The 21,016-nt window shown below is 38.7% G+C and overlaps 1 protein-coding gene across 1 annotated transcript; it reads left to right on the forward strand.

The window, feature by feature from the left end:
* Positions 1-18,020: 18,020 nt before the first annotated feature.
* LOC121249404 lies at positions 18,021-19,382 on the forward strand. Its single transcript, XM_041148112.1, has one exon. The coding sequence runs from the start codon at positions 18,021-18,023 to the stop codon at positions 19,380-19,382; it is 1,362 nt and encodes a 453-aa protein (XP_041004046.1).
* The last annotated feature ends 1,634 nt before the right edge of the window (positions 19,383-21,016 follow it).

Here is a 21,016-nt window from a genome sequence, read left to right on the forward strand (position 1 = left end):
TCCCTATGTTCTTCATCATTTCGAGAATAAATCAAGATGTCGTCAATGAACACTACAACAAAGCTATCTAGATACTGTCTAAATATCTGGTTCATCAAATCCATGAATATTGTTGGGGCATTTGTCAGTCCAAAAGACATTACTAAAAATTCAAAGTATCCATAATGAGTCCGAAAAGCTGTCTTAGGTACATCTTGACCGTAAAATTATTTAGGCAGCAAATAAAATAAAATTAATAATTAAATTCCATCAATAAAATTATTCATTAAAGCAAAGAGTAATTTAAATGCAAACACTAATTAATATCAAGAAAGCACATCGAAGTAAATTTCATAACTTAAAAATTATAAAATAAATCCAATGAGAAATCTGATAAATTTTAAAACAAGAAAAATAATATTTAAATTAATTAAAATAATCCTTCACTAAAAAAAATACACTAAAATACAGAGTATTACACTTAATGTCATGTGTGTGTTGGAAGGGTGATTTTCTATGACTCTCCTCTTGGAAGTGGAAGTATCTTCTAGTCTTGCTTATCCTCAAAATGATGTTTGGGTTAGAAAAGAATAATGTGAAGAGTGTTTGGATGGTGAGAAAATGGTGGAAAGTTGGAGAGAAAAGTGGTGGCCAAATACTTCAAGAGACATTCACAAAATGGCTAAAAGACTTAGGGTTTTCGGCTCCTCTCCCTTTTATAGACACAAAAGCTTCTTACATGAGCCAAGCTCATTGCATGGATGTCAAGTGGCGTCCCACTCTAAGGCATCTTCCTCTTTCTCATCATTTGATTGTGTTGAAAATACAATATGACATTTTGGACAAGTGGTGCCTCCTTCCACAAAACCAAAACCTCCTTCCCATTTTGCCCCTTCACCTCATGTCTTAGTTCAATGAACCATGTGGCTAAATGGTCTTTGTCAAGTTAAAAATCTTCATCAATCTCTTACATGTTTACATGTATGCCAAGTGGCATGTGAGGAGTATGTGTGTGCGTGGTGGCTACCGAAACTTCCATCTTTTCCTAAGAATATGTTCTTTCACCCAACTTTTCGACAAGTATGTGATTGGTCAAAATATTCACAAACTCCCTTGCCCTAGCCATCCATCTCAAGGATTTCCCACCAAGATTTACTCTAGAAATGCTAGGCGTGTGGCTCTCCCTTTCCATGTGCATTTCGCCTCTTCCCAATACAACATCCTCTCTTACCTTTTTGCATACATGACACATGGCAAAAAGCAAGAATATTTTCTTCCCCTTTTTCCTATGGTTGCCCTGCAAGGCCACTTGGCTTTCCCTAGGCTCCACTTTTCCATAACCTCATTATTCTTCTTCTAGAATCTCTCTTTCATAGTGACAAGTGTCACAAAACTTCTTCCTACATGCAAGCCTTCTTGCATGCATGACACATGCCAAGAAGATGGGTGGTCTTCTATGGTAGGCTTGCAGGGCCAAACCCTAGATCCTTCTCACCTCTCTTCCCTCAATTCCATCTAGATTCATCAAGTCCTAGACATAAGCTCCATTGGATGACAAGTGGCGTGTAAGAACTTGAGTTGGGTGTGAGCCCTAGTTCCATTGGGCTTCAAACCCTAATTTCCTATGAAGGCTGAAACTCTCATGGGCTTATTTAATAAAACAAATTACACAAAAAACCTAAAAAAATCTTGGTCGTCACACACCAATTATGCCAAAAAAGCTAGAACTTTTTTCAGACTCTCATATATTCGTTATGAGCTACAAATTTTCATTGGACAGTGACAGACCAATGAGAAATTTTCAAAACAAAAAGGGTAGGACATTACACACTATCCATACAAAAACCATCCACAAAATACCTAGTTGTTTACATGTGCCTTATATTTTATACAAACTAAGCAGAAACTATTACAATAGATACAACCCAGTACAAACACAATAACATCTTTGGAATCTTATTCTCGACCCTTCGCTTTCAAAGTTCAACCCCATCCATGTCAACATCTCTCTCTCTCTCTCTCTCTCTCTCTCTCTCTCTCTCTCTCTCAGTTTATCTTCTCTTTTATGAGTTTCATACTCGCGCAGCAATACGTCATCCTCCTTGTAACGCTCCCAAATTTCGTTTGGGATAGGATGGATTTTGAAGTATTTGGACATGCAACACAAAGTTACCTTCTCATGTCTATGAAAATTAAGGATACAATGCACCTAGCATGCATCTAGCAATATGAAATACTCGCAGCGAATAATTTTTTTTCTTTGAGCAATACTGTCTACTAGAAGTAATGTATCCCAAAAACATAAACATACTTTATGAAATTCACATGATAACTGGTATATAAAATGTAACAGTACTTGTCCAACAGGTCAGTAACATCAATAGTACTAGAGATAGAGCACCCTAAGTATATGTAAAACTAAGGCAACTACTAGACTAATCCATCGAGTAGCTCGCGCAACTCAGTCAAGGGCGCCATAATGCTATCGATGAAATGGAGCACTCTATAGATGAAATGGAGCATCGAAGTGATGAGCTCCTCATCATGCCATTGTTGTCTAGTCAACCACCTCCAATCAATCATCTGTTGCGTCTTTTGATCCTAGCACATGATCTACCATTTGAGAGGAATGGTAGTTGAGACTACCATAGTGAAATTTAAGTACAAATCTCAACAAGTTAACAAGAAACTTAACATAGATTTTACGGATGCATGCTTGATAGCAAAGGCATGAATGCATAATCATAAATAAGCATGACAAGACTTGACATTTAACATGGCATGAATTGACATGACTTGAACTAAACATGGACTAAATTTGAAACATGACATGACATGAACTTGAACGTGAAATGATTGTTAAATAACATGAGGATGAATGTGGAATACATGAACTTGGAACTGACTGAGATAGTGTGACATGAAACTGATTGTAAAATAATATGTACTAAAACTAAACGTGAACGTGAACTAAAAGTGAAACTTGTAGCGCCCGTCCTTGTGGTGGACTTTTTATAAAATGATTTTAGGAAAGACAACAGGAATTATTATTTGATTTAAAACTTTTTACTTCCATACATAGGATGCAAGACTCTACGTTATAAAATAAAATGTACTTTGAGAATAAAAGAGGTTTACAATATAAAACATTAATCTTAAAATAAAAAGGCCTCTCATACAATTAAAACTCTCATGCCTAGACTTCAGTGCTCTTCCCCTTGGGCCGTGTTCGTCCTAACGCGTACTGCTCATTCAGTTCCTATGGAGGGAGGGACATACATAAAAACTAAAATGAGTCAATGACTCGTAAGCATTACTTCATAGAGTTAAAATATAATAACATAGGTTTTTAGTCATGCATTCATCATTCCATACATACTATAGATATATGCATTCATTTGAAAATATCAATGGACGGGAGTTTTCTTTAAAAAGGGATTTCTTTTTGTAAAACGTTTCTTCTGTTAGTGTCTTCATTTCTTAAAGAATGTGATGCATTCACATATTCTTTCTTATCACTTTCATTGGCTGGTACACATTGTTATACCCCGTGTGTTGGGGTTAGTGGTCTTCTTTTAGACCCGGACTCCGCCCGTGGCCACGGGTTGAGAATCCATTTTTCCGTTAGAGAGCAGCACTGGATGTACTACCAATACTACTTACCCAACATTGCAATCTGCCCAGTCCTTTGGTACCCTTTCCATTCATTCATATGGTCATCACGTATTTTCATGCATTAAACATTCATTTCATTCAGTCCTTTCATTTCAGTCATTTCTTTTCAGTTCATTTCAGCTTTATCTTTTCAATTTGTTTATGGAAAAACGTCATTTAAAAGCAAGAGCTTAAATATCATCTTTCATGGCATCCATAAAGCATCAATTCGCAGGGACCTTTTAAAACACATTCTTCACGTCATTCAAAGCATTGTAAGCCTCAACATTTCTTTTCTTACAAAATACATGCAATACTATGTATAGTCATCTATTCACATGCATACAATTAATACTTTGGTTGCTTTAAAAGGAGCTGCCAAGGAGGGTCGTACATATGTATACCTTTGAACACTTAGCATGCTTTCGTAAAAACATCGTTTCATTTTATTTCGTAAGGAATCGTAAAGGAAAAACATTTCATTTTCATTTCGTATATTTTAGAAAACTCTAGAAGAATATGAACGTAATACTTACCTGGACTCCATGCTATACTCATATCATGCAGTCCATTCATGTGCATGTCAGATGGCAACCTACATGCATACACATAACCTTGACGTCATTCTTTATCTAATGCATAACCAACTAAACTAGAGTAGAATTATACTTCACTTGGAACACTCTCATTTTTTCCCGTGCCCTTTACTATGTTAAGACATTCGGGTCAACTTACGGTCACTACCTCTTCCAAATTTAAGGTCTCGCCTCGAGTGCCCATTTACTAAAGTCATGGGATTAAGACACTGAGACATTCATCTTACTCTTCCTATTGGCCACATTCTGTAGCATGATTCTGACTAACGGAGTCACGCATCCCAATTCTAGACAATACACCCGTCACTACCTTTATGCACCTTAGCTCACACTAAATCCCCATTCGCATCCATACACGCCACACGGCTCTAAGCCAACTCTGAGGCTTAAGCACATTGTAACCATGCTTAGGACAGATTACCCATTACATATGGTGAATCCGTCCGGTGCATGCATCTCACTAGATTATACATGTACCTTACCCCTTTATCATCTAAAAGCAACATATAACACGTTGATCACATGCTTATAGGAACAAGTGCCATACTCCGATACCAACATTCTCTTAACTTGGCTAGCATGACTCTTCATGTTATTCGTCCATTTTGATAGTTCATCTTAACACTTAACACGACAAGACTTCGTTCACAACTACGCCTTACGTCACGTCATATAGCTCGAGAATACTCCCAAGCTACACCATGACCTTGTCAAGTCACCTGACATCCTGCTACATCATTTATACGCTAACTCCTAACTCATCATGAGTACGATCTCTCACGTACTCCTGACACATCATGACATCTCGTCACGTTCCTGCTACACCATTCTTACACTAACTCATCACCCATCACAAGCACGACTTCTGGTTTAACCACGTTGCCCAATCATGCTTCCGCTACACTACTCTAATACTATCCTGCCACTTCACACATACACCCAGCCATAAGTCAACTACAAGGCAACACTTGTCACCTTAGACTACAAGCCACATCACAGTTATTTCAGGACACCCTTCCACAATTTCCAACACTACTCACCACGCTCTTCGCCCATCAACTACGCAACCATTCTTGTCTTCGTGACACGCCACACGGTACATCACTGCACCTCATGGAGTACACTCCACATGTACTCCCTTCACACACACTATGCCATACAAGCCATATGGTGCATCACTCCACTACACGGAGTACACTCTACGTGTACTCCCTTCACACACGTTACGCCACACAGAGTACACTCAACGTGTACTCTTCCCAGCACAGTTCATGACACTACACAGCACAGTTCTTAACTACGCCCAACACTTCATATACACAGCACATCACATCATCACACTACATAGTGAACTCCACAATACAATAAACTTCACAATACTAACAGCACAGTCCACAACCTAGACAACTAACTAACATTTGACATAAATAACGAGGGATAGAGGGTTATACCATCGTCGGGGTTGGCCCTTGTGTTGTTCATTGACCGTCACAATTGATGATGTTGGAAGGGTCGTATGTGGCGGCTAACCCAAGTACAGTGGCTGTCAGCCACAAGTACAGTGGTTGTTTTGGCCACTAGAGGTGGCTAGAGGTGAGAGTCTGGAAAGGGTTGGGCAAGAAGGGGCTTGGGAAGACCTTGGCAAGGTGGTGGTGGCTCTGGTAAGGTGGTGCAGTGGCTCTACGATGACATATCTAGGCCATGCATGAGGGAGAGTCCATGAGAGAGTAAGAGAGAATGGGGGAGCTAGGTGGCTCGGCTAGCCATGGGGGTGGCTAGAGGAGGTCGCCAGTGGGAGGAGAAGCCTCTGGTGGTGGTGTAGTGGCCGTGGGAGGCAGAGCTTGGTCGTGGGTATGGAGAACCCATCCGTTGGAGGAGCTCCGTGCGGCTGAGGAAAGGGCTACAGGCTTCGGGTAAAAGGGAGTAAGAAGGGGGAGGTCAGGGGAGCTTGTGGTGGTGCTCGGTGGCTTGGGCGGTCTAGCACTGCAGCGTTAGGAGCTGCGCATGGTGAACCCGTGCATGAGGAGATGCGGGCGTGTAGTCTAGGGAGAGGGTGGCTGCGAGATGGAGGCTGGGTTCGGTGGTGGGAGCTTGCTGGCATGAGAGGAGGCCGTTGGTGGTGGCAATGAGGCACGGCAGTGTCAGGTTGAGAGAAGGAGAATCGGGTGAGGGGGAGGAAAGCTTGCAACGTATGCATGAGGGAGAGGGAAGAGAGAGAGAGAGAGAGAAAGAGAGAGAGAAGGGAAAATTGAGGAAGAAAGAGAGGGCTTGGATATTTAATCTAGGCCCTTCATCTTGTAATCTTCAAAGCAATCTAGCGGTGGACTATAAATACTGACTTGAAAATGCGTAAATATTAACTTTAGTAAAAGCACTAAGAGAAATTAAGATAGAATATTATTTAAACTAAACTTTAGTTTATAAAATAATATTCTTTCATCATTAATTAAAATGATGAAGTCTTATTTAATATATTTAAGAGAATAAAACTATCTAATTAATTAGAGTTTTCAATGTAATTTAAATCTCATAATATTTTAAATAATTGAAATCATTTTAATAAAGTGATATTAAAATGATTTCTAACAATTATAATATTTTTGGAGCTCTTAAAAAATATTATAATTGTCTTATTTAAAATCAAGTTTGGTCAAATAACACTGACAATACCCCATATAAATATCTACAGGACATTTAAAATATTAGAGGGCTTCAAAACACTTGGCTTACTTTAGAATCACATCATATCTTTAGAAACACGTCATCGAGATTCAGCACGCATAACGAGGCTCGCAGTCAAATTTACTTACGTCAAAAAGAAAGAGTAGGGTGTTACAAAACTGAACATGAAATTGAAATGAACTCAACGTGAAAGTAAAATGAACTATGACAATCAAAATTATTTCGTTAGTTGTTTCGTCAGGAATAGTGAACAATCAAAATAATTATGCTTAATATATTCTATCAAAGACACCTAGACAATCAAAATGATTATGCAATGAGTATTTTAAATGAGATATCCTAACAATCAAAATGATTACATCCGCAGTACCTATTAATATTTTGACAATTAAAATGATTACTTTAAAAGTATTTGAGTAGAGGTATTCTAACAATCAAAATGATTACACCGGAAGTACCTCGCGTGAATTATAAATGGAGATACTCGACCAATCATAATGATTACGTTATGAGTATTCCAGACATGACTGACTGAGAAAATGATGTTTGCGAGAAACATTTTGAACTCGAGATAAAATGTGACATGAAACGAAAGGACATATGACTTGATGTAATGTAGCGTAACATATACATGAGATGCATGACATGACATGACATGAAATTGACAAACCATTATGTAACATGACTTAACATGTAAGAGATAAAATTACGTGACAGAGTATAATATGTCTAACAATCATACACGTTGTGACATGACATAACATGGTATATAGGATGACATAAGTACATAAACTGTAGTTTCCTTACCCATAATGCATACATAGTAATCTGACAGTTAGTTAGAAGCTAACTTACAGTTAGAAACATAAAAATACTATCTTAGAGTAAAATTATCATTTTACTCTTTACATGTGAGAAAATGACAATTTTATCCCTAACTTAAGGATTTCACATCCTAATTTTAAAAATCACCATGTAAATTTTGTCCTATTTACCTTCGATTTTTGTTGCAATTTAATCCAACATCAACACTCATGCTTAAACTAAAATATTTCAACATAGATCATCACATCTTATACTTAGAAATATGCTCAGCACAACTAACAAAAATCTACTTCAATTAAATACATAACTTTTTAGTAAAAAGACCTAAACTTTTTAACTAAAACTTAACCCTTAAATCTCAAGGTTTTGACTATTTTTTAAAACATCTCCAAGAACTCCAAAAATTCAAAATTTTCTTTTAACATGTCCATAACACACTCCTAAGAACTAACATGCTTTGATCATCGAATACAAATCACCAAAAGTCACAAAAACCCAACTTGAAGTACTCGGCTCCAACACTTCATCAAAACAAAATTTTCTCAACTTTGGTTTTCATCACTCCTCTTGATCCAAGTTTTCATAAAACAAAAACTATTTTACTTCTTTCAATTTCTAACTCTTTAGATCTAAGAAAAACATTCATCAAAAGCTAATAAAATGCAACGAATCTTCACACAACTTTCATATAAACATGTTAACTACACTCCATAAAACTTTTTAACTTAACCAAGATCCATCCAATAGCTTTGTAAAAAACTCCAAAATATCCAACACTGTCCATTTTATCGCCTAGAACGAACTTTACATGGTTAAAGCAATGTGTTTGACTAATCAAATGACTATGAAATCAAACAAAACAGGTACCCACAAAAGCTAGACTTAAAGAGGAACAATTTTCTTGAAGGAATCATCATGAGAAATTACTTACAAGGGCTTCGAAAACTGGAAGCAAAAAGGCTCAGAAAACTACCCAAGAGAGCTTTTAAGTTTCTCTTTAAGAAACGTGTTGGAAATGGATGGAATGAAGGGGAAATGGACTGGATGCCTCTTACACAATCTGTGGGGTGAATTGAGGGCTTGAGTGACACTTGAGTGATGATGTGTTAGCCCAAAACAATGGGCAAAACTAGCCCATGGTATTGCTTCCTAGAGTTGTGTGGGAATTGGTGAGTGAAATGGCTTTGGCCTTCCAATCAAGTACAACTTGGGGGTATTTTGGGCAGAGTATCGTCAGCCATGGATGGGTAAAAACTTTCTCGACAAGCCTTGCTAAAGTGATCCAATTTTGTTGGCCTTAATGGGCCTTAACTGAATGAACCTCAATTTGGGGTTTAAAGATGGCTAGGGTTTGAAATGCTATCTAACCCAAATCTAATTTTTCTTGACCCAATAAAAAATTCAAGGTTTAAATAGTTGAATAATGATGTCATAACATGAATTTAATTAGTTAATAGCATGTGTAAGTGATTTAATCAAATGATTAAACATTTGATTTAAGGTTTGGAAACGAGTTTGAGGTTTGGGGAAACGGTTTAGGGTTTCAGTTTCAACCATGCTTTTGGGGTTTCAATAGGATTCTAAGTATTTTGGGGTTTCACTAGAGTTGAAACCTTTTTTGGTTTGACACAATTTGGATGATTGGATGGAATAATGTTTTGCTTAGGTGGCACCTTGATTTCCTTCACATTTCTATCTCTTGGTTCCTCTTGGTGTCAAGTGTCTAAAACTATTATCTAAGTGTGGCTAAGATCTGACTTTCGATTGTAAGGTTCTAATAAGAACTTTAGAGTCTCCTCTTTCGTGGAAAGGTGGAGTTTTCTCTCTACTATTCTCTGAACGTAGAGGCCCCCTCTTGGACTTTGTCTGAAGAGAGTTTCGGTTGTGAGATCCCGTGAAGTAAAGCATAGTGTTACGGTATGGCTGAAGATTTGTCTAACCTTTATGAAGGTTTGAGACTTACTGAAGAAGAGAAGGAGGAAGTCATCATTCCAAATGATGAAGTTCTTAACTCTATAGCAAAAAGTAGGAATTATCTGGCTACTCTCATCGTTGCAGAGAAGGAAATGAATAGAGGAGCGTTTCGAAATACCATTAGTAAAGCTTGGAAAGTAGAAGGTCAGGTTTCCTTCAAACACCTTGGAACCAACAGGTTTTTGATCGAGGTCCAGAACCACATGGAAAAGGAACGTATACTTTCGGGAAGACCCTGGTCTTTTGACAGGGCCTTGGTTTGCTTGTTTGATTGTGAAGGTTGTGTGGCTCCAAAGGACATAGAGTTTAAGGAGGAACCATTCTGGATTCAGCTTCATGACCTGCCTTTTGCAGGAATGAACAAAACCATGGATGAAAAGGTTGGTGCAGCGGCTGGAACTGTTTTATCAGTTGATGTGGATGCTAGTGGTATGGCCTGGGGCCATTTTCTTAGAGTTAGAGTCTTACTCGATATTTGTAAGCCTCTCACTAGGGGCAAGTTCATTAACATGGGAGGAAAATGTTTTTGGATTCCATTTAAGTATGAGAGACTCCCATTATTCTGCTTTCAATGTGGAGCCATTAAACATACGGGCTTGTCTTGTCCTAATCCTTCTAAGGGAGATTTTGCTTGTGAAGGCTCAATACCTCAGTTTGGCTCTTGGTTGCGAGCTAGCACTCAGTTGAGGAACTCTCCTATTTTCAGTAAGAGAGATGGTGAATGTGAAAATACAGGGAGTTGGCACCAAAACAAGAGTGAAGGCAGCAGGTATGAAGATGATGGGATGGGTCAAAACGTCACCAGCAGTCCCATAGTAGGCACTGACCAAGCTGGTCTTGGGAGCTCTGACAACCACCAACCTTTGGGACCTCTTCACGTAAAGGGCAACTAGGACAATACAAAAGTCCATCTTGTCCCTTCTATCCAGGTAAACTCTGATAGCCTTGAGAACTCCCACTTGGCTAGTAGGCTTCCTAAGGACACTTTGGTCTTAAAAGGTGTCAAACCCATCCTGGATCCCTCTCGGTATCACACTGATCTAGATGCATCGTTCCCTACTCGAGACTTGACTCAGGGTAGCTCACATTCTCAGAACTCTACTGTTAAAACTGCTACTGCTATTGGTATTAAAAGAAAGTGGAAAAGGAGGGCTAGAGAGATGAGACCTAGAGGTAACCAAAGGCCAATTGATTCGGTTATGGATGAATCTACTGACCCTACAGTAAGGAAAAGGCTTGCTACAGAAACTCAGGGGATTATCATGACAAGAAAGAGAGCTAAACAAGCTCAGTTGGCAGTGGCTAGTTTCCAGCCCTGCCAAGCCCCATGAAACACTAAGCATGGAACTGCCGAGGGCTTGGGAACCCTCGGACAGTTCGTGAGCTCCACCTCATGGTGAAGGAAAAGTGCCCGGATGTTGTATTCCTATGTGAAACAAAATGTAGAAGAAAAAAAATAGAACTTATCCGAGACAGATTTAGATTCGACCATTGCTTTTCTGTTGACAGTATTGGAAGGAGTGGGGGTATTGCCATCTTTTGGAAAGGAGATATTGAAGCTGAACTAGATACATATTCTCATCATCATATCTCTATCTCTTCATCTTCTAACATTCCAAGCAAGAAGTGGACTGTAACAGGCTTTTATGGACAGCCTTCTACTACTAAGAGGAGTACTTTGGCTCCAACATACTCCCCTTTAAGCAAATGGAAGATTTTAGACTGGCCTTATCAGACTGTGGACTTATGGATATTGGTTTCGAAGGATCAAAATTTACTTGGTGCAATAAAAGGGAGGGGATTGAATTCACTAAATGTCGATTGGATAGAGCCCTATCCAATGTTGAATGGCTTAACCTCTTTGACTCTAATCAGGTCCTAGTTCTTCCAGTACAATGCTCTGACCACAACCCCTTGTCTATTCATTGCTCAAATTCTGCTCAAGATGAATCCTCTATTCACAGAATATTCAGATATGAAGTGGCTTGGGGTAAAAGAGAATGGTGCACTGAACTTATTAAAGCTACATGGATACAGAAACCACATCAGGCTTCCAAACTTGATGATACTCGAGGTGGATTGAAGGCATGCAGGGATAAACTCAAGATTTGGAGTAAGGAGGCATTTAGACAACAGAAGAGGCTTCTAAACTACAAGAGAGAACAATTGAGAATTTTACAAGAATCCAATGCTGGCCAGTTTAATAGTCAAATCAATGTTCTTCAGAATGAGATAGATGGGTATCTCGAAGAAGAAGATCTGAAATGGAGGCAAAGAGCTAAACAATGGTGGCTTAAGGATGGAGACAGGAACACTAAATACTTCCATAAGTGTGCATCTCAAAGGAAACAGATGAACAGAATCAAACATATAAAAAATGGTAATGGAATTGTGACCTTCAATAAGGATGAGATTGCAAGGACCTTCCAAGAATATTACCAAAGCCTTTTCTCTTCCTCTAAACCAAGCAACATCGAGGCAGCCTTGAATAATTTCCCTCCCTCAGTCACTACAGAAATGAATTGCTCCCTTGCTAGTCCTTTCTCTGAACAGGAAGTGGAATTTGCAATTAAAAACATGAATCCCCTCGGATCTCCTGGTCCAGATGGATTTCCAGCTGCTTTTTACCATAAACACTGGTCATCAATAGGCAAGGAAGTGACAGATGCAGTCTTAGAAGTGTTACAAACCAGACAGGGCTTTAAAGATATTAATCAAACTTTTATATCCTTGATCCCCAAGAAGAAGTGCCCACAATCTGCTTTAGATTACAGACCAATCAGGCTCTGCAATGTCTTCTACAAAATCATCTCTAAAGTAATTGCAAACAGACTCAAACTGATTTTACCTAATCTCATTTCACTCACCCAAAGTGCTTTTGTGTCAGAAAGATTGATCTCAGATAATGTAATTGTTGCATATGAGTTGCTGCATTCCATGCAATCAAGGCTAAAAGGGAAGCATAATGGCTATATGGCCCTTAAGCTCGACATGAGCAAAGCATATGATCTAGTGGAATGGGATTTTTTGAGTAAAATTATGAGGAAAATGGGCTTTGAAAGTGAATGGGTAGACTTGGTGATGCAGTGTGTTACCACTGTCAACTACTCTATCCTTGTTAATGGTGTACCCCAAGCAGAATTTACTCCTTCCAGAGGCATTAGGCAGGGAGATCCTTTATCTCCCTACCTATTCATCATCTGTTCTGAATTCCTCAGCCATAGCTTAAATCAAGCTGAGATGCAAGGAATTATCTCTGGGATTCCAGCTGCTCGAGGATCCTTTCATGTGAACCACCTTTTCTTCGCAGATGACAACTTGGTATTTTGCAGATCTAATCCAGATGAATGGTGTAGACTACAACAGGTATTAAGCAGTTATGAAAAAGTTTCGAGTCAGAGACTTAACCTTGAAAAAACCTCCATCTTCTTCAACAAGAGCACCAAAGTTGAGGTCCAACAAGCAATCCTTCAACAGTCAGGAATCAAAGCTTTAGGATCCTTTGATAAATATTTGGGGTTACCATCATATGTGGGAAGGAATAGAATAAAGGCCTTTCATTCAATACTTGATAGGGTCAAAGCCAAGATTACTAATTGGAAGAGCAACCTGCTGTCCCAAGCTGGGAAGGAGACCCTCCTTAAATCTGTGCTGCAATCAATCCCAACTTATAGTATGGGGATATTCAAACTCCCTAAAGCAATTCTTAGAAAACTCAATCAGCTCCTACAATCCTTCTGGTGGGGTCAAAGCAACCACAGGTCCAAAATACATTGGTTGAGCTGGCAGAAACTAGGGAAATCCAAGCAGAAATGGGGTTTGGGATTTAGGGACTTTGAACATTTTAATTTAGTTTTACTGGCGAAACAAGGTTGGAGGATCATACAAAACCCTCATTCCCTTGCAGCTCAGGTTCTCAAAGCTAAATACTTCCCTACCTCGGATTTTCTATCAACCAAATCAAGACCTCAAGATTCCTATGTGTGGAAGAGTTTCCTTCTAGCTAGACCAGTAATTAAGGCAGGTATGATTTGGAAAGTTGGTAATGGAAGAAAAATCAAAATTTGGCAGGATCAATGGCTGCCATGCCCATCTACTTTTAAAGTGCAATCTCCTATCCATATTCTAGAGGCTGAAGCCCAAGTTGCTGAGCTCATTAACCCAGTTACCATGCAGTGGGATCTATCTCTCATTTATAACATATTCTCTGTCTTTGAAGCAAAATTAATTAGCCAGATCCCTATTAGCCCTTGCAGGAGTCAAGATATGCTGACATGGAGGTGCTCGAGCAATGGAAAATTTTCTGTAAGGAGTGCTTATCACCTTCAAGGCTCTTTGATAGAAGACAGAGTGGGGCAATCTTCAGCTCAAAGTTCAAGCTCGAGATTTTGGAACAAAGTTTGGGGTATCCAAGCACCTCAAGCAATAAAATCTTTCCTCTGGAGAGCTGCTTGTGAGTCCCTTCCCACTAAGCTGAATTTGCATAAAAGAAAGATAGTAGATTCACCCCTCTGTCCAATCTGCTCTTTAAACCCAGAATCAGTCTCTCATGCTATTTGGTCTTGTGGTGCTTCAATGAATGTATGGTCTATGAGTTCAAAAAGAATTCAGAAATCAAGCCTGCATGAAGGATCTTTTAAAGATATTCTATCATTTTTATTGGATCACTTTTCTCCATTGGAATTCATAGAATTTGCTGTTACTGCAAAAATCATTTGGAGTAGGAGGAATAATTGGCTCTTTGAACAGCAATTCCAATCCCCTTATCAGTTATCAAATCTTATCCAATCAGAACTTAGTTCTATTAAATTGTGGATTGAGAATGGTACTCAACAGAAAGTAACCCAAGCTGCTAGAGTTATCAGATGGATTGCTCCACCATTAGATATGTTCAAAGCCAACTGGGATGCTGCCATTGATAAAATCAATTCAAGGGTGGGGATTGGTGTAATTGTTAGGAACTCAGAAGGAGCTGTTATGGCATCCTTATGTTCTTCGATGGACCTCTTCCCGGATCCACTTCTTGGTGAGGCCATAGCAGCTCGAAGAGCCTCTTCCTTCTGTGCAGATCTGGGTTTTCAGCATGTCATACTCGAAGGTGACTCCTTGCTGGTGGTGAAGGCAATCCAAATCAAGGAAGATAGTTGGAGTGATTCTGGCCTTGTCGTTAGAGATACTAAGATTTTGCTTTCTAAGTTCCTCTCTTGGTCTGTCTTACACGTCCATAAGGAAGTTAATGTAATTGCACATCACTTGGCAAAATTTGCTCTTAGTTGCCAAGAGGATTGCATAATGATTGAGGACTGTCCCCCTTGTATCAAGCAACTACTATGATGAATGAAATAGTTTATTTTTAAAAAAATAATAATAACAACTTTAGAGGATATTGATAAAAAAAAAAAAAGTGTGGCTAAGATCTTGCCTTGTGTTCAAATAAAATTTCTCTGACATAATTTGGACATTACACACTGTAATTTTGAAAACACTGCACTTGGTACTATTATCGAGGTTACTATTCACTCCAAAAAAGTAAAAAATAAACTTTACACTGAAAGTTCCTAAATAAACATACGAACCTAATAGTACAATTCATTTATCAAAATTCAACTCTGAAATGTCTTGAAATAATCAAAATGCATTTTCGAACGGATGTTTTGTTCGAAAACTGAAAATGAGTTTATTTAGTCATAAAATCCTAAATATTCCTCTGAGTCCAATGGCGCAGATCATATCTCATTCTGACACTTCTAACTATCTCAAATAAATAAAATTACATTTTTAGCCACATAGTGAGTAGTAACACGAACTATGTTGATAAACCAAAACCTACCGATTGGTCGGTTCATGAAAATTTTTGAATTTTCACAAGGTTCTTAAAACCTATAGAAATTTCACCATTAAATTTCTAACGAGCTGTTACACTCTCTCCAGGGCTAGAATTGTGTTGTATATTGTGCGGCGGTAGCTTTAACAATTAAACTTATATATTGTATAATTATAATTTGAAGTGTAAATATTCTTAAAATATTTAAGATTGCCTCCCAACACTCAAGTACATAGTGTATCACTCAAGTACACAGTGTATCACTCAAATATCCTTAAGTCCGTTAGCATAATAGCCTTGATTTGACATACTAAAAAGTCTAACTCACAAATGACACGATATGCTTTTTTCTTTCAATTTTCACCATTTGAGATGGGAGGGTAGCATTGACATAGCCAAACAAGTTTGAGAGTAGCACTGGCACAACTTGAGAGAGTAGCATTGACACAACATGCTAAAAAGCCTACCTGACTACCTCTAGGCCATGTAACCAGCCAAATGCCATTCCTTTTAGAAGACCAAACAGATTTGAGAAAGAGAAAAATAATTCTTTTTTCAAATTTGAGATTGAGAGGAAGCAAACACTACAAGAGATATGGCTTTTTGCTATGAATTCTTTTTCCAAGACACTCCATCGTGGCAAATACAGAGCTTATTACACGAAAATTGATCGTGGGAAAAGAATGAGCCTTTTCCCACGATATTACATTAGCAAGTAAACATTTGTGGGGAAAAAATGTTTTTTGGGCGAGAAAATGGTTTCTTGCTGCGATAAAAGGTCGTCGCAAATAGTTTTGCGAATTTTTTGTGCATTTATCGGGTTATTACTTTTTGTGACGACCTAATTAACTTTTGCGGCGACTTTTTCCCGTAAAAAATAAACCGCTTTGTGTTTTGCGGCGAGAAGGTCGCCGCAAATAGTTTGGCAAACCTTTTTGCATTTATTTGGTTATTATTTTTTGACGAGGTAATTAACTTTTGCGGCGATTTGTTCTCGCAACAAATAAAGAAATTAATTCACGGCAAAAGATAATAAATACGCATGTTTTCCCCTTTTTCCTTTCTTCCCCTACCCTCAACCCCGCGACGCTCTCGTCTCTCTCTCTCTCGTGGCGACTGCGATCCACCAACCTCACCTCTCTCTCCCTTGACCGTGATCGAGTCTCTCCCCCTGCCGCACCTCACCCAGTCCCCCCACCCCCCGCATGACTTCATGCAGTCCCCCCTTGGCGGGACCTCACCCAGTCCCAGCCCCCACAGCGCGACCTCACCCAGTCCCCGTCCCCGTCCCTGCAACGCGACCTCACCCAATCTGCTAGTCCCCACCCTACAGCAGTCCAGTACACGTCTTCTCAAATTTCAATGCGACACGATGAGCCTTTCTCTTCTCCCTTCATCTTCTCTCCTTGTAATTTGTGATGATATGATTGTGTAATTTTGTGATGATATGGTTGTGTAAAATCTGTCTAATGTTGTGATGATATGGTTGTGTAAAACATATTAAATTAAGATTGAAGACTGAAATCCTTCCTTTATTTCGGATTGGAAGGTTATATACTAGGGAAGGACTTTCGTCTGATATTATTGTCAAGCTTAATGCTCTGTTTCTACATGTTTCTCCTAAATACAGATCCTTCATCTTCTCTCTGTGTTATTTGTGATCATAGTATATAACATATAATAGTTATTGAACTCTTATACAGAAAACTAGTGTTTGTGTTGTAGAAAATAGAACCAAGACATGAGACCAGATTAGCTTAATTTGGAAGTTGAACTCTAAAAGAATTATTGGGATCCATATATATGCACATGGCCGTGAAGTATTTTCTTGGAGCATATACTTTTGCTGAAGGGATTGATCATCTTGCAAGTTTGTTTTAGTTAGATTCAATGTAAGTTGTAGGTGGAGTGGCTCATAATTAGCTAATTAATTAAAATAGTTAACCTCTTATCTAAACCCACAGAATTTGCACAAGGAATAGGTAGTGGATGCATGCATGCTGGGTCATGCAGTAATTAATGCAAGTTGTAGCATAGAAATAAGGAGTCTTCTCGAAATTAATTTTTTCTTTGACTAATGGCTATATATATGTTGCCAAGATTGACGATTGACAATGGAAACCATTCATATTATTGTACATACCTTGCAATGTAGTCAAAACATTTCAAACTAAGTTCAAACATAAGTAGTACTAGTACATGGAATCATCTGACCTCCATCCATATATGGAATCGAATCTAGGCCTTCAACAGGTTTTGGACCAAGTAAACAGCATCTTCTCTTTACAATAAATACACCTAAAGATGTGACTGATTGATCCTTAACGTAACTTCTCTTTGGGCCACGTAGTTTTGTTTTCAATAACATTGTCCATCAATGACCATGTCTACTCTTTTTTGATAAAGCATAGACACCTTCTTTTTTGTGAACATTTTTTTCATAAGAATAAATCTACTAACTTTTACAATTTCTTCTCATGCCTTAGATGGATAAGGCTTGGATGTATATCGAAGATAGATTGCAATCCAACCAATATGGTGAAGGCGTTAAACAATTCATTGCTATGGCTCAAGCGCATGCACCCGGAAGTGATCGCATTAGGTGTCCATGTAGAAGATGCCGAAATATGCTTTTCCATCCATTTAGAGTGGTCGAGGATCATTTGCTCATAACTGGGATTGATCCAAATTATAATGAATGGATATTTCATGGTGAGGAAGAATCTTTGCCTACACATTTGTCCAACGAGGGAGATGATAGAGACAGTGGTAATGATGACTACATTGATAATGTAGACGAGATGTTAAATGACATTTGGGTTGGATCCTTTATGGATCATGAGGCTAGAAATTCATCATGTGATGAAGCAAATGTTGGGGGTCACACCTCTGATACTCCAAAATACCAAACATTCGAGGGTTTGCTAGACGATGCACGTCATCCACTTTATCCATCGTGCACAAAGTTCTCGAAACTATCATTTATAGTCAAGTTACTTCACATCAAGTGTGTTGGTGGTTGGACCGTGAAGTCGTTTGATATGGTTATAAAGCTGTTGAAAGCAGCATTTCCTGATGCTCTTTTTCTTGACTCATATCACGAGGCTTGCCGCTTAGAGCGTGGATTGGGCTTTACATACAAAAAGATACATGCATGCCCAAATGATTGTGTCATGTTTTGGAAGGAAAATGCCGACAAAGATGTCTGCCCTAAATGTAATGCATCTAGATGGGTTTCACGGAAAAGTAAACAAATGAGAATACCTCAAAAAATAATGCGTTGTTTTCCTTTGAAAACTCAGTTACAAAGACTATTTATGTTAAAAAATATAGCAGAAGCCATGAGATGGCATGTAGAAGAACGTGGTGATGATCCAAGTTTCATGAGACACCCAGCTGATTCTAGGGTATGGAAAGAATTTGATACCAAACATGCATGGTTTTCCAATGATGCTCGTAATGTCAGGCTTGGGCTAGCTAGTGATGGTTTCAACCCATTTAATAACATGAGCAGACCGTACAACATATGGCCAGTACTACTTGTGCCTTACAACTTATCCCCTTGGTTATGCATGAAAGATCCATACATGATTATGTCTTCACTAATCCCTGGCCCCAAGGCACCAGGAAATGATATCGATGTGTTTTTGCGTCCTTTAGTAGCCGAGTTGAAAGAATTATGGGAAAAGGGCATCGATACATATGATTCATTCAAGTCAGAAACATTTAGGCTACATGCAACGTTGCTTTGGATGATCAATGACTTCCCCGCATACTCCAATCTTTTTGGGTGGAGCACGAAAGGAAAGATGACTTGTCCTACATGTAATGTTGAAACAGACATGTGATTGGTCTATGGGCATAAACATTGCTATATGAGTCATCGTCACTGGTTGGTACCAGAGCATAGTTGGAGAAAGAAGAAAAGTGGTTTTAATGATAAAGAGGACCACCGCCTGAAACCTAAAAGCCTTACGAGACATGATTTAATTGAATAGTTAGAAAGTCTCTCCAATGTGCAATTTGGTAAAGCATCAAAGAAGAGGAAACAGACACCCAATGAATTGAATTGGACAAAAAAAAAGCATTTTCTTTGAGCTTCCTTATTGGGCACGTTTGGGTTTGAGACATAACTTGGACATCATGCATATTGGAAAAAACATATGTGATAGCGTCTTGGGAACATTGATGAATATGGAAGGGAAATGTAAGAACACCGCCAATGCGTATAGGGATTTGGCTCTTCTTGGACTAAGGAAAAAATTGCATTTACAACAAGATGGTGATCATACTTCTATGAGTCTTGCATGTTACATGTTAAATTTAAATGAGAGAAGGACTTTTTGTGAGTGGTTGTCAGAGGTTAAATTCCCAGATGGTTATGCCTCGAATTTAGCAAGGTGTGTCAATGTTAGTGATGGAAAAATCACAGGGATGAAGAGCCATGATTGTCATATTTTCATACAGAGATTGCTGTCGGTTGTGATTGGTGGGTATTTACAACCGGATATGTAACGCCCGTCCTTGTGGTAGGTCTTTTTGTAAAATATTTTGATAAAGGACGACGGAAATTACCATCCAATTTAAAACTTTTTGCTTCTTCCCAGGGTGTAAGACTCTACGTTTATAAAATAAAATGTGATTTTACAATAAAAGAGGTTTACAACGGAAAACATCATTTTTAATAATAAAAAGGCTTCTCTTACATTTAAATGCTCGTGCTTAGACTTATGTGCTCTTCCCCATAGGCCGTGTCCGTCCCGATGCGTACTTCATTTCCTTCCCTGTTGGGGAAGGACATACATAAAACCTAAAATGAGTAAAAGACTCGTAAGCATTACTTTATGCAGTTAAAATATAACAACGTAGGTTTTTATTCATGCATTCATCATTCGTACATACTATACATACATGCATGCGTGCATACATACGTTCATTTGAAAACTTCATTGGACGGGATTTTCCTTTCTTTTCATAAAACGTTTCACCCGTCAGTGCCTTCATTTTTGCAAGAGTGCAGTGCCTTTATTTCTTAAAGTGCATTCGTTCGTGCGTGCGTGCATACATACGTACATACATTATTTCTTTTCACTTTCATAGGCTAGCACACACTGTTATGCCCCGTGTGTTAGGGTTAGTGGCTCTATGGCCAATGGATTCGCCCGTGGCCAAGGGTTGGAATCCCATTCCGTTAGGGTGCAGCATTGGGTGCACTACCAATACTACTGCCCAACATTGCAATTTGCCCATTCATTCATTGGGTACCCCTTTTCATTCATTCATGTGGCCGTTACGTATCTTCATATATTTCATGCTTTCATTTCTTTCATTCGTTCATTCATGGCAGCTCTGAAGAGCTGGAGCTTTCATTCATTCAGTTCTTTCTTTCGTTTAACATTCATTTCATGAGAAAATATTTCTTTTCATGTGAAAACATCATTTTGTGAGCATGGGCTCGAACGTGCTCTTTCATGACATTCAC

Source organism: Juglans microcarpa x Juglans regia, chromosome 2D (assembly GCF_004785595.1).
Source record: "Juglans microcarpa x Juglans regia isolate MS1-56 chromosome 2D, Jm3101_v1.0, whole genome shotgun sequence".
Lineage (NCBI taxonomy): Eukaryota > Viridiplantae > Streptophyta > Magnoliopsida > Fagales > Juglandaceae > Juglans > Juglans microcarpa x Juglans regia.